General features: G+C 47.9%; 1 protein-coding gene across 2 annotated transcripts in view; it reads right to left on the bottom strand.

Moving 5' to 3' along the window:
* The window catches only part of BMP1 (bone morphogenetic protein 1), a 62,212-nt gene extending 47,519 nt beyond the window's left edge, over positions 1-14,693 (bottom strand). The window contains exons 1-3 of one of the 2 annotated variants that reach the window (XM_043984318.1): positions 14,333-14,693; positions 2,137-2,250; positions 165-335 (exon numbers count right to left, since the gene is read on the bottom strand). In XM_043984318.1, the coding sequence (XP_043840253.1) occupies positions 165-335; positions 2,137-2,250; positions 14,333-14,522 (475 nt within the window). In that variant the 5' untranslated portion in view covers positions 14,523-14,693. The remainder of the gene's footprint in view (positions 1-164; positions 336-2,136; positions 2,251-14,332) is intronic. The other variant, XM_043984317.1, reaches the window with a different exon arrangement.
* Between the last annotated feature and the right edge of the window lie 472 nt (positions 14,694-15,165).

Raw genomic sequence — 15,165 nt, 5'->3', positions numbered from 1 at the left:
GAGAGTGGGAGATAATCTCCCTCTTTGTGTTTCAGTACTGAAGGTCAGTACTTGGTTCCAGGAACCTCCTGGAGCCAACTTCCTAAATAAGTCAGTTCATCTGACCTTGCCCACCCACCCCACTCCCACTGTCACTCAGCCTCCAATCCTGCCTCTCCACTCACCAGTGAAGTTCCCTCCAATGACAAAGGGGATAATGCCATCGACCCACACCCGCTCCGGCCGGGATGTTGCTGCCCTCCTGCTCCGAGATCGGCCCCGGCCCCCCAGCTTCTCCCGGGCCTTCCTCTGAGCCCGACCCCGAGCATACTGGCCGGTGGGGGTGGAACTATTTCCTGAAAGGAAAAGGGAAGAGGAATGGAGTTCTAGGTGGGAGAAAGCTTATCCACTTTATCCCCACCCCACCCCAAGATCTGTGAGGGACCGGAAGCCATCTGAGGACAAGTTTGCCATCTTTGACCAATGTCCTACATTTGGAAAGGATATGACAGTTTTATAAACTGCATCCACATATTTGATAACATAAGGGCTGACAATGAAGGACCTTCTGGGGTTACAAAGTTCTGTACACTTGTTGAACACAGCTGCCATTGACATGCTGCCTTTGATCCATGAGCTTCCAGCTGTACTACATTGCCTTGTCCAGATCACAGAGTCTCAGAGCTAGGAGGACCTCAGAAGTCAGAGGGAGTCCTGAATAAGCAGTATTCTTCTAAAGATCCCTGCTAAGGGCTCATCGGGCCTCTGCTTGAACACCTACCGCCTAAAGACAACCCATCTTCCTTTTGGGAAGGGGCCCTCTCCAGTCATCCTGATTTATATCTTGCCTTGGGAACCAGATGGCTCCGGAGGAGAGACTGAAGCTGGTGAATTTGCACAGCACTGTCTCACTTAAATCCAAGTCACCTGCAAGTCACTGGTCCTCTTAGAGAACAAAGGATGAACAATAACGATTGGTAGGAAGTTTTCCCTAACATCCAACCTAAATCTTTCTTACTACATCTTCCTCATTGCTCAGACTTCCTCTCTGGGGCCAAGGGGAACTCTTCCAATGTGTTTTCCCAATGACAGCCCTTCAAATACATCTTCCACGCTCAAGGCTAAATGTTCCCTTGTTTCTTCTATTGCTCCTACAGTGTAAGCTCTGTGAGGACCTTATTTTAACGTCCACAACCTCCTTCTCTGGAGTAGGGTCAAAGAACCATAGACTTAGAGTTGGGAGCAACCTCAGAAGCCATCTGATCCACTGTCCTCATTTTACACATGAGGAAAGTGAGGCCCAAGGAAGTTAAATTAGTTGTCGGAGATCAGCCGGGTAATATGTGTCAGAGGCAGGATTGAACCCAAGTCCTCTGACCTCAGAACCACGGTTCTCTGGGGGAGCCCACCCCATCGCTTTACTGGGCTTGTTCAGTGGGGGCTGTAAGTCGGAGTGATAACTTCGCAGGAACAAGACCATTCCTCTGGCGCCAGCCTTAGAAAGGTTCAGGAATTGCCCCCTCCCAGTTTGGAGCAGTGGGAAGGCACGGCAACTTGGTCTGGGACGCTCCAGGTACTGTTTCAATAGGAAACCCAAGGTCCGAGGTAGGGAAAAGGAGTAGAAGGATAACGTTCTCAGCAACTGACTCCACTTTTTGGCCTCCTCCCCTTAAGGCTAACCTGCCTCCAGCTCCCAGATTCAGAGCCTCTGCCCTCTACGACCCAGTGGAGAAGGAAAGGAGGGCACTTCATTTACTGTGGTTAAAGCTCCCCTGTCCCCTGGATGTTCTTGTTCATATCACTTGCAGTCCCCCTTCCAGGGCATAAAAAAGCCCCACAGCTGAAGGTGAGTAAGGGGCCTGGGTGGGCTTAGTAGGTAGGTCAGATTCCGCCAGATCAAGGGTCATGAGAAATAGGAGTGAATTCTGGGTCCCTGGACAGCCCAGGGGACCTGTAATATTTCTCTACCCTATGTGCCTTCTCATGGACTAAGCTGACCGAGAGAAGAGGGATGGGCATCAGGGCTGTGCCCTGGCCTCCATGTGGCCTCTGTCTGTGCATGAGGCTTTGGAGGCTGCTGGGAAGCAGGCGGTCTCCACCCTGCCTTGATGAGCTCACGGTCCCTCAGGAGCGGCGATGGCCCAGCACTGGTGATACCTGAGGCTTTGCCAGTCACCCTGTGGATGGCCCGTTGCCTGAGTTCCACCATCCGTTCCACCTGGAAGGCCTTCAAGTCTTCTTCATCCAGAGCAATGTCCCCAAGAAATGCAGCTAGAGGGAGGCATGAGCAAGAGTCAGTCAGTTGTCCTTCCCGCAGCTGGCAGGGTCTCTGACTGCCTCCTCCCTTTCCCTGGCTGGGAGGAACAGGCAGCAGAGGTAGTGGGCTGGCCCACTCAAACACACAGCCTTCCTGGCGTCTGTCTGACGGGGGACCCTGCTCCTGGTCCTCACTCTCCTCCTGGTCACCAAGCCTATCCTTCCCCAAATCTCACCATCACAGGTTGTTAAGGATCCATGGAAGAGAGAAGAGAAGAAAGCGGGCACTGGGTTCTCCAGGGAGATGCAAAAGGCTTTTTCCTCAACGAGCAGTCCTGCAAGAGCAAAAGCCTTGCTGCCTAGTTTTGAGGGGGAACCTCTCCAAGGACTTGAATCAACTGAGAGATTAAGAAAACATTCAGACAGAACAGCAGGGAGGTAGGGGGGAGGAGAGGAGAAGAGACTATAGCCTGAGTCTATAATAACGACAGCTCTTACTTGGATAGTGCTAAAAGATTTATAGCTCATTCCTTACAATGACTCTGTGACGTAGGTGCTTGTGAGTATAGTTAGGACCATTTTACAGATGAAGAAACTGAGGTCCAGAGGAAGGTTCTGGTGAATTGTCTGAACATCTGAGCTGAATTCACTTCTTTCTGGGGAGGCAAAGAAGGAAGCAGAGACTAGAAAGAGAACTGTCTCAGAGAAATGGGAGTGATTTGAAAGGGGAGGGGGGAGGGGGCTGGACCAGGGAAGTGGAGCTAGGAGCTGGAAGCATTTCCCTGCTGCTCCGCCCATGGAGACATCTGCTTCCCATCCCACAGTTCATCTGGGGCTTGGCTGTCCGAATTACACAAATTGTTTTAACCTTGGGTCTTGACACAGATTTCTCTGCCCCAAATGGCCTGCTCTGTGGAAACACACATTCAGTTTATTCAAACACACACAGGTACACAAAGGCCCACCTGTGGCCCCGGACAGGCTTAAAGAAACAAAGAAATTCTTTCCATTATATCATGCTGACAATCTAGATGTGGGACGATGACTACTACCCCCCCCCCCACACACACACAGAGGCACTCAAAAGCATAGTTAGGAATGTGCACTAAGAAGAATTCACTGACACAGGATATAAAGACTCAGTCAATAAGCATTAAGTGCCTACTATGTGTCAGACATTGTGCTAAGCACTTTCCAAATATTATCTCATTTGATTCTCATAACAACCCTTCGAGGTAGGTGCTATTATTATCCTCATTTTACAGTTGAAGAAACTGAGGTTAAGTGACTTGCCCAGGGTCACATAGCTAGGAAGTGTCTATTGCTGAATTTGAACTCAGATCTTCCTGACCTCAAACCCAGCATGTTGGTTTCTGATATGCCCATAGTCACACAACTAGAAAATGGCAAAAAGGTCTTCTGATTCTAAGTCCAATACTCTTTCCATTAAGCCATGGGGCCACCCTATAAAAACATCCTCATAGATCAAAAATTCATACACACAGATATGCACGTTCCCTCAAATATTTTGTTATTCAGTTGTGTCCTTCTCTTTATAACCTTATTTGGGTTTTTCTTGGCAAATATACCATCATTTCCTTTTCCAGATCATTTTACAGATGAGGAAACAGAGATAAACAGGGTGAAGTGACTAGCCCAGGGTCACAGAGCTTTTAAGTATCTGAGGCCAGATTTGAACTCAGGAAGATGTGTCTTTCTGACTTTTAGCCCTGTGCTCTATCCACTTCACCATCTAGCTGCCCCATTGCCTCATTGAGTCCTGAGCTTTTCTATCTAGCCCCAGCAGAATGATTAGCTCATCATACTCAGATACAGAAGCCACAATTCATCCTTTCTAAAAACTCTATTCAACTATCCCAGTCCATGGGAAACAAAGAGCTGGTGACCTTATTGGATTACCTACAACCAACACGACAAAGAAGCTGGACGAGGAGAGAAGAGAGAGCCTGGGTCCTATTCCAGAGACACGGGAGGATGCTATGGAAAGAGCACCCGATGTCAATGATGGCTCCATTGTCTGGTTTCAGGCAAATCATTTAGCTCTTCAGACCTTCCCTTTCCTCATCCACAAAATGAAGAAAATTAGCTAGCGGATATCGAAGCTGATCTCTTTACAGTTCCAAATCCCATGATCCCTCAAGTATACGCTCTCACCTGCACACTGAAGTATAGGCCTATGCATAAACATTCATTTGTCCAGGTAGCTGCACAGGCATGCACCTGCAAACAGGTAAACACATTTGCACATGCAACAATAAAAATAATCCCAAACATTTGTCCAGAACTTTATGCTTTCCAAAGCACTCAATCATCCTTCATCCCCCTTTTCTTAAACACACGAGTGCACTTTTGGTGGGGAGGGAGTTGCAAGAGTGTGTGACTTTACAATTCCTCCCTGCCAAACATGCTTACTCAGCTCCCAGCTGAGAGGAGCCCCTTGGGGGAGGCTGAAATAATTCTAACCTGGAACCCTAAATTCGAAGTATTTGGGCCACTGATTAGGACATAGAACAGAGTGGGGAAGGGCCCACCTGGAGGAAGAAGGAATTTGGGGGGTGGGAGTAGCTTAGGAAAGTGGAACAGGTCAGAGCCTATAAGGGAATTGTGTTGATGGGCCTTCCTAATTTACTCGGATAATCTCAGAGCAAGGCAGGCCTGGATCAGGGAGCCCCATGGGATGGAATGGGATGTCATGGCCGAAGAATGTGTGGGAACAGACTTGGGGGGAGGGAGGCAAGAGAAAAGTCAAAGGGAGAGCTGGGGATGTGGGAGAGCCTCGGGATGGAGAGGAGGAGGAGTTTCTGGTGGAGAAACCAGGAAAATCACACCCATTAGGGAATTCCCTCCCAGCCAAAAGCTGGAAAAGCTAGCTTCTCCAGAACCAATGCCTTCCCGCCTCAGCACAGAAGGAAGTTCTGGGGTCAGGGTCGGTTGTTTTCAACTTGGGATCAAAAGTTTCTGTTTTTATTTTCTGGTTGTAAACTAGCCTGGGGTACTCAGTATTTAAAGCAGAGCACTGGATGAGCTGGAAGGAAAAGGGAAGGCTGGAGCTTTGGAGCCTGGGGGTCCTAGAAGTTTCAAAGCTAGGGTTAGGCCTTCTCCCTAATGTCTCCAGTCATCCCCTCACTGAGTGCCAGGGGAGGTTTGAGTGTGCCTGAAGTTGTGCACTCAGAGTTATGACACGGGCATTTCCATGTCCTAGTGATGCCCAAACATGGGCATTTCCTTTGGACTACCTACACTCATGATTTCATATACAAGCAAATATAAGTAACCATCCATCCTTGCGTATGTATGGATGAATTCATTCTCAACCACATATTCATATATATGGAGACATACTTATATAAATATTTGGTCTTGTCCAGGAAAACACCTGAACACACTCAAACACTTGATCATCTCAGTGTCTAAAACATATACTCCAGTCTCAAAAACACACCCACCTGTGTACATACGCTCTTCCTACAATCCATCCTACAGACAGCTGCTGGAGCGATTTTCCCAAAGCCCAGGTCTCTCCTCTATTCAATAAACTCTGATGGCTTTTAGGACCAAATATAAACAAACTCCTCCGTTCAGCTTTTCAAGTCCTTCACAATTAGGTCCCAATTTACCCAGCCAGATGTATACCTCCCCCCACACCCGAAAGCACTGTGCTCTTCCCTTCCATCTTTTTAGAATTCTTCATTTCCTTCTAAACTCAGCTCCAGTGCCATCTTCTACAAGGACCCTTTCTTGATTTCCTTAGTTGCTGGTGCCCTCTCCTCCTCCTCCAAATTTCTTTTTATTTAAAAAAAACAAAACATGGCATAGATGATAGATAGCCAGCTTTGAAGCCTAGAGGACCTGGGTTCAAGACCTGCCTCTGACACATACCAGTAGAGGGAGCCCAGGCAGGTCCCAATGTCTCAATGTTTCAGGCAGTTCTTCAGAATGATAATTTGCAGAGAAGGTGCCAACCTGTGTTGGAAAGAGAGTTTTCCCACCCAAGAGTTTCCTATACCAGGGAAATTACAGGTCTATTTGTTGTTAGGTAGTTCAGTTGTGTCTGACTCTTAGTGACCCAATTTGGGATTTTCTTGGCAAATATAATGGAGTGGTTTGCCATTTCCTTCTCCAGTGGATTAGACCAAGAGAGGTCAAGTGACTTGCCCAGGGTCACAGGGCTAGTGAGTGCCTGAGGCCACATTTGAACTCACATCTTCCTGACTCGGGGCCCCTTACTCTATCCACTGAGCCATCTAGCCACCTATGCCCTGTACTAATATATCTACAAATTGTCTCTCCCCCTCCCCCTGCCCCCCATAGAACAGAAGCTTCTTGAGAATGTCTTTATATTTCCAGCACCTAGCACTATGTCTGGTACTTAAGAGAAGCTTAAGGGGGCAGTTAGGTGGTGCAACGGATAAAGCACCGGCTCTGAATTCAGGAAGACCTGAGTTCAAATCCAGACTCAGACACTTGACACTTACTAGCTGTGTGACCCTAGGCAAGTCACTTAACCCCCATTGCCCCACCCCCAAAAAAAGAGAGAGAAGGAGAAGCTTAATAAATGCTTGTTAATTAATCAGCTGGTTGATTGGGATGAGGGAGAGGAGTGGAACCACACCAGGAGATTCTAGTTCATCCAAAGTGGATGCCTTTTCCTTTGTGGCAGAAGGACCTAGTAAGAAGTCACATTTATTTTCTGTTTTAAGTCAGGTATTTAAAGCCTAGGATTGGGGATGAGACTAGGAGTGTGGGAATAGCCAAGAATGTTCTATCCCCTGGGGCAGGGGGAACTGGAAGAATGGACCTTCGGGTACAATTTTGGGTTACTCAGTATTGGGATGATGAGCTTCATGACCCCTCCTCACCAAGCACACCTGCCCCTGGCATCAAAGCTATTGGTCAGACATCAACTGTGTCCATCTCTTTCTACATCAGATCTAGAGCAGTCTTAGACTTTTCTTTCTCCCTTGGGGCCCCAAAGAAAAATAACTGAACAAAGGAGTGAGTGGTGAGTGGGTGAGAGGTGACTCATTTAATGTGTCTGGGAGTAAAGCCTGCAGGGCCCAGTAAACCACCTCCCTCCATAATTTCCTGGGGACCAAACATGCCTTGATTTACTAATTAAAATGGACATTATAGAAAAAGCAGAAAAAAAAAAACACAAGCACCAGACTGACCACAGGGAGAGCGCTATTCTGGTCATTTCTTCACTCTGAACTTTGGTTTCCCCATCTGTAAACTGAGTCTAAATCTATTGGACTGATGTTCTATAAAGGCCATTCTAGACCTGACATGCCATGAGTTAATAATGCTATTAGAGACTTTGAAAAACCCCAAGGGGGTAAGGATGGTGAGAGGAAAGTGATGTTCCTGACTATGTACCCACCCTTCTCTATTAATACCTCTACATCCTCTCAGGCCCTCCAATATGCCAAATGTAGCAAGAGAGTTGCCAGACAGAAGAAGTAAGGTGCAGGAGAAGACAGGCAGAAATAGCTTCTCTAGGGAGGGAATCAGCTGGCTCATTTTCTCCTTAAGATCTTTCCCCACAGTCTGTATGTAGGATGTCCCCATCCCAACCTCTAAGATACAGCTTCTAGGGAGGTGGGAGATGTCAGGCATAGAGATAGGATGCCTTGATAGCATTCCGTCCTATTAGGCTTACACATTCCCCTTCCCCATTGCCCCTAGTTTTCTGCATCATTCCAGCCAATGAAGCCAGAGGTAGGTGGGAACCCCTGGTAAATGTGGGGGATGGAGGCAAGACATCATCCTCCTGCTTCCCTAAAATCTACTTGGAGAAAGAAAATAAGCAGACTATAAACAAAATATAAAACAGGAAAGGCAGTGTGGTTGAGTTGTGTTTTAACTGTGCCCCTGCCACTTACTACCTATGTGATGTTAGAAAAGAGCCTTGGTGGACCTCAGTTTCCTTATCTCAAAAATGGGGGAGGGGAGGGTTGGCAGGAAATTGGCAAAGAAGAAAAAGTTGGGAATAGTTAATATTGGAAGGATTATTGGAAAGCCAGGACAGGATATGTGAATGGACACAACCATTCTGGAAAGCAATTTGTTTTCATGCAAATAAAGTGATTCTAAAGTCTATACACTGATCAAGAGATCATACTGCTGGTATTTATCCCAGGAAGGTCACTAATAAAAAGAGAGGTCCCATATACACAAAAATATTTATAACAGCCTTTTTGTGGGCGCAAAAAGAAAAACTTGCAATGAAGTAGCTGTCCATCAGCTGGGAAGCATAAACAAACTGGTATATGACTGTAACGGAAGATTATTGTGCTGTAGAATCTACAAAACAATGAACATGATGAGTACAGAGAAGCATGGAAAGACATATGAAGAGATGCAAAGAGAAGTAAGCCAGGAAAACAAAATATACAACGACTACAACAACATAAATGAAAGGAACAAGAACCACAAGACAATTGAAATTTAATGTTGCAGTGGGCACCTAGGTGGTGCAATGGATAAAGCACCAGCCCTGGATTCAGGAGGACCTGAGTTCAAATCCAGACTCAGACACTTGACACTTTCTAGCTGTGTGACCCTGGACAAGTCACTTAACCCTCATTGCCCCACAAAAACAAAACAAAATGAAATTTAATGTTGCAAAATTATAATGAACAAGTTTGCCCCCCAAAAAATATGCAGAACACCTTGCCTGCTCTTTTGAAGAGAGGAGGTTCCACAGGTATTGAACATCACAGATCATCTTGGATTTTTTTTTATATCTTCATTGGTTTTTTTCTGATTCTTTCCCTCTTTTTTTCTCATTTAAAACATTTGTTATTTGTTATAAGGGATGGGAAGAGAAGAGAGGGACAGATACAAGAGGAAATGTGGATGACAGAAAACAAAAGATATTCACAAAATATATGAAAAACAACTCCAAAAATGAAGGTGTTGATGACCTTTAAGGTCATTTCCAGCTCTCAGTCTATACTCTCCTAACCGTCCTTCAAGTAGACCAGAATCCTCCCCAAGGGAGTGAAAATGCTCATGATTCTATTTAGGGGATCTCTCTCCAAGCTGTCTTGATAGCAACAGCAGTTGGAAGGGGGATGGGATCTGATTATCCCCAGGGCAGCCCAGTCACAAGGATGTTTTCACCTTATTGATAGGGCTGTCAACTCTCCGAAACTAAAAGCTTGTCTAAGCTATGTACAAAGGGGGAGGAGGAAGTGGAGGTGAACGGGGGGGGGGGGGGGGCAAATTCTGTCTCTAGGAGGCAGAGGCACATTGCGACCACCACCCCCTCCACCCATTTCAAGGTCAGGACTTTGGTCTTTGTTGGAGGGATGGCATGGCAGCCAGAAAAGGTAGCTAGACACTGGGTATATAAGATAAGACCTGTGCTTGGCCCTTGGGGTACAGAAACAACAGGGATGGAGGAGAAGGTGGGGAAAGGAATGAAAGTAAAGCAAGAGGGAGAGGGAACTGTGGTATTAGGGAATATTAGGGAGGTGTGAACTGGTAGACAGAACTCTTAGATGGACATCTGGATGATCTGAGTACTACTAACATCCTATATTAGGTCTCTCCCTGGGTGGTAGGCATTGGGCCATGCTGATCAGTCATGAGTTTAATTCAACAAACATTTATTAAGTACCTATTATGTATAGAACAGGTGGATAAATAGCACAGTGGATAAAATACTGGGCCTAGAGTCAAGAAAACTCATTATCCTGAGTAAAAATCTGGCCCTGGATACTTATTATCTCTGTGACCCTGGGCAAGTCATTTAACCCTGTTTGTCTCAGTTTCCTCACCTGTAAAATGAGCTGGAGAGGGAAATGGCAAACCACTCCAGTATCTCTGCCAAGAAAACCCCAAGTGGAGTCACGAAGAGCTGGACACAACTGAAAATGACTGAACAAAATATGCAGAACATTCTGCTGAACATTGGGAAAGATACACAATTTAATTAAGACTTGGCTCCTGACCTCATGGAGCTTACAATCCAGTAGAGGGGTGTGTGTGTGTGTGTGTGTGTGTGTATTCATTCCCCAACTGGATATACATACACACATCTCAAAAGTCTAATACAAATGAATATACAATGCGAACGCAATAAAAAATCATTTGGGTGTTCAGAAGTGGGAGAGATCACATATGGTCAGAGGAATCTAGAAATGGATTTGCAGGATCCAGACACACATAACAGAGCCAGAATGTGAACCCAAGTCCTCTGACAAAGCCAGTGCTCTTTTCTATGGGCACTGGGAAGTCCACGAAGGGTTTTGAATGGAGAAATGTCTGCAGAAGAAATATTATTCTGACAACATGTAAAGCATGAATCTGGAAGACAAGAGGGAGTGAATCAGGTGGTCGAGTCAGCCATGATAATGACCTGTCCGAAGTTGATGACAATAGGAATGGACACAAGCAGATGGATGCAAGAGATATTGTGGGGGTAGAATTCTCAAAACCTGGTACCTGATTTGCTATGAGAGGTAGAAGAGTCAGCATTTTTGCTACCATGGGAGCCTGGGTGACTGCTGAAAGCACCAAGAGAAAATAAATAAAATCTAGAGGATCTTTTTTTTGGGGGGGTGAGGGTAGGTAGGTGGGGGGATGGAGATTGGAACTTTGGTTTTGGAAATGACCTCATAGGTAGGTAAAAAGAGCATGCCCAGTTTGACCTGCAGCTTGGCTTGTCATTGTCCCAGGGATTGCTGTCCCCTATAACCAGACCATCACTCCTACTCAGATGCTTACCCCTGGAGCATAGGGTCGGATGTCTAACCCCACTGCAACTCCTCAAGTGGAAGAGCCTCCAAGAAAGGAAATAGTAAAAATGGGCAAATGAGATAATATTCATAAAGTGCTTAGCATAGTGCCTGGCTCATAGTAGGATTTAATAAATGCTTCTTCTCTCTTCCCCCACATAAAGAGGTGGAAAGAACCTTAGAAACCATTTAGTCCAGGGGGAAGCTAGGTTGCCCAATGGATAAAGCACCCGCCCTGGATTCAGGAGGACCTGAGTTCAAAAGCAGACTCAGACACTTGACACTCACTAGCTGTGTGACCCTGGGCAAGTCACTTAACCCTCATTCCCCCGCCAGAAAAGAAAGAAAGAAAGAAATCATTTAGTCCAACCCCTTCATTTTGCAGAGAAGAAAACTGAGGCCCAGAGAAGTTCAGTGACTTCACAAAGGTCACACACTCCCCTGGCCCACAGTAATCATTCCCTTGTCTGACTGGCACCACCACATATTTGGCACTTAAGGGCTAGATATATTATACATATATGTCTCGTCTCCCTTCTTGACTAATAAGCTTTACGATGGCAGGAAACCCCATGTTACATATTTTCAGTAATCTCCAGAGTTTGTGGTTCCCTCAGCCCTGCCATAGTAGATGCTCAGGAAATAGCCATTTATTCAAAGAAAGGGGATGCGAACTCCTTTGGGGAGACCTGGACACTGACTGTGGGGACAAGGACTATCGTTTTACCAGCCAACTGTCCTCTACCTGTCCCCCTTCCCACCCTCCTCCTAACAAGTATAGAGAGGAAGGGACTGAAGTAGAATGACATAAAGTGTAAGTACTACAAGTGATCTTGTCTTCAAATCGCTCTTTTATTCAACAAACATTATTAATATTTGTCACCTACTATGCATCAGGCACTGCGGTTACCAAGAGAGCTAAGACACAAGCCCTGCTCTCAAGGTGCTTACAATTAGATAGGGGAAGACATCAATACAAAGAATAAAGGACAAAAGAGAAGTCCACACAAAGAGAAATCTGAAAAACCACTTTTACTTGATGAGGGGGGAGGAAGCCAAGGAAGAGGGAGAGATTAAGGAGGGCTTCAGGGAGGAGCACCTAAGTTGTGGGGTGGGAAGGGGGTTGGGGGGGGAGTGTTCACTGAAATTGGAGAAGTGGGTAATCCATTCCAGACACAGGGTGTAGTGTGAGCAAATCAATCAATCAACAAGCAGTTACTAACACCTCCTAAAAGTCAGGTACCTTTTGAGGCCCAGGGGATACAAGTACAAAGAATGAAAAAAAAATCCCTATTGGCAATAAGCATCTATTCTAATGGTCAAGGTGGGAGAGGGTAGAATGGGACTGAGAACTAAAGAGATGTCCAGGCTGACTATGGCACAGAGTAAGGCTAGAGTTAGAAAGGCAGATTGGAGCCCAAGGAGTCCTGGGATTCCAGGATGAGGACTTTATACTTTATCTGGTAGGCAGTGGGGAGCCGCCGAAGGTTTTTTGAGTAGGAGTAACATCCTGAGTATGGAGATTAGGATGAATACCCAAGGGGCCACTATTTGGGCCTCTCCTATATATTTAAATTATGAGTTTGCATGTACAGGTCTCATTTCTCTTACCAGGCTGCAAACTCCTTGAGAACCTAGACTATGTCATTTTAAAAAACCCCAAAGCAAGCAACCAACCATCCAAATAAACAAATACTCTGTATCCCCCACCACTGAGCACAATGCCTTGTGCTTAGAAAACACATATTAAATGTTTCTTGAATTGTTGAACTGAAGTCAATAAAGGACTCTGGCTTAGAACTGAAGGCAGATATGGACACTGATGAGCAGGGAAAATGACCTGGCTCCTTTTTCTGTCTTAGGGACCTTCTGTCCCTGCAGTGGTCCACCTCCACCAAGAAGTCTGCCAGGGTAGCAACCTCAGTGAATCAGAGAGATTGGAGTAAATCATTAGAATGAGGCCAATCCCCGTGAGAGCAAGTGACCCCTGGTGTCAGGGCCCAGACTCACCCAGAAGGCTTACTCACCCACCCTGAGAATTCTTCCATCCCTCCACTCTTACTCCCCACCCCCACCCCAAACTCCTTTGGACAGATCTGCATCCTGAATCAGAAAACCCAGCTATCACCGTCCTCTGGGTGGCTCCTTGTCCCCAGGCAACCCTGTTCCAGGACTTCCTATGACATAAATGGCCCTGTGGCCTGGTCATCTGGACCTTCCTAGGGCAGGACCTTTTGGATGGTAGGATTAAATGGATTCTCCCAGGACCTAACAGTGGGACCACACACTCCCTATATACACACCTCACCACACAGCCCCAGGACCCTGACCTCTGCTAATTAACCTCCTGCCCCAGTGGGGTAGGGAAGTGGATATGTAAGATTCTACTTCTCTTTGTGCCCTCCCTTTCCCCACCACCAACTTGGCCTTAGGAGTGTGTGTGTGTGTGTGTGTGTGTGTGTGTGTGTGTGTGTGTGTGTGTGTTTGTTGGGGGGGGGGGGAGGGCGGGATGTTGGAAGCCTGCTCCCGGCAAGTGGGAAAAGGTTAATTCCCTCTCTAGGTTGTGTTCATTGATTCTGACAGTTGATTAACCCGTCTCCCTCAGCGTAGTGGGGCTTCACAACCACCCAAACAATCCCGGGCAACAAGAGAAACCAGAACTCTTACTGTTCGTTTTAAAAACTCTCCTCTCCCTCTGGGGTCAGGGGCCTGTCCCGATTAGGCCCTTAGGGATTTCCCCACCTCTCCTCTTTCCCACTAGCAGCGGGGCAGCCCCACGGACCATCTAGACAAACTGGAAAACATCTACAGCTCCAGAGGAAGAGATGGGGGGTGGGGGGGCCGCGGTGTGGAGAGAAAGGAAAAATTGCACAGGGGCTAAGACACACACACATCCACAAGTGTGGCCAAAAAAAATTTCCAGTGGGTAGAAAAACGAACTGCCCAGATACTGTCCTCCCTGAATCCAGGGAGATTTCCCCAGGAATCCTCTCCTGGAATCAGAGAAATAGCAGCAGGCAGCAGCAACAGGCAGCGGTGGCAGCAGCAAAACTTCTGTCCTAGAAGTCCCCCAAACTTCCCCCTCCCTTTCTCCCTCTCTCTTTTGTTCCCCGCTGCATTGCCAACCAGGCAGGCTCGGCTTCCCACACTGGACTGTCCTCCCCCAACCCGAACCCCTAATAGACCCCGTGGCGTGGCAGGGTTCTTCTTGTCTCCTCTCTCATACTGACCACCCCCAACCCTTGCTGTCCCCCCTCCCCAGGTCCAGGCCTGTCCTGCCCCCCCCCAATCCCCTGGTGGTGGTGGTGGTGGTGGTGGTGGGAGACACTTACCGGCTTTGCAAGGGTCTTTGTAGTTCAGGGGCTCGGGGTCCTCCTCTTCACCCAGGTCATAGGTGTAATCGGCCAAGTCCAGCGCCCGGGCCGGGAGCGGGGGCAGAAGCAGCAGCAACAAGGACAGCAGCGGCAGCAGCAGCAGCAGCTGCAACAGCAGCAGGGGCGGGCGAGCGGCTGAACCCGGCATGCTGGCGGGGATGCGACTCCGGGGCCGGGGCCGAGCCCGAGCGAGCAGAGAAGGAAGGAGGGGAAGAGGAGGAATGGAAGGAGAAGGGAGGGATTTTTTTTTCCTTCTCTCTCTCTTTCTCCCTCCCTTTCTCCAGCTCTCGTTACCCCTCCCTCTCTCCCTCCTCTCCTATCTCTTCCCCTCCTTTCCTCCTCCCTCTCTTCCCGTCCACCCCCTTTCTCAATTTCTCTCCCCCTTCTCTCTCCCTCTCCGGCCCTTGCTTTTCTCTCCCTCTCTTCCTCCCCCCCCCTCTTTTTTTTCCTCTTTTTTTTTTTCTTTTAGGGAAATGAGCTCGCCGGAGGGCGTGTTTTCGCTCGGAGCTCAGCCCCCCTCGGGGCCCGGACTGTGCTCAGCCCCGGGAATGGGGCCAGTCGGAGGCGGAGAAGCAGCGAGCCGGCCCGCGGGCGGTCGCGGTCCCTCCCGGCGGGGAGCAGGAGGGGGGGCCCCTCCACGCGTGGGGGTGGGGGTTCTGGCTGCTGCCGCCGCCACCACCACTGCTGCGGTTGCTGCTGTTGCTGGCTCCACCCGCGCAGGCCTGGGAGAACTGGGAGCCCCGGCACCAAGGGGCACGCGTGGGGCACGGGAGGTGGAGAAAAACAGCGCG

Source organism: Dromiciops gliroides, chromosome 2 (genome assembly GCF_019393635.1).
Source record: "Dromiciops gliroides isolate mDroGli1 chromosome 2, mDroGli1.pri, whole genome shotgun sequence".
Taxonomy (NCBI): Eukaryota; Metazoa; Chordata; class Mammalia; order Microbiotheria; family Microbiotheriidae; genus Dromiciops; species Dromiciops gliroides.
This window is presented reverse-complemented; position numbering and strand designations above follow the sequence as displayed.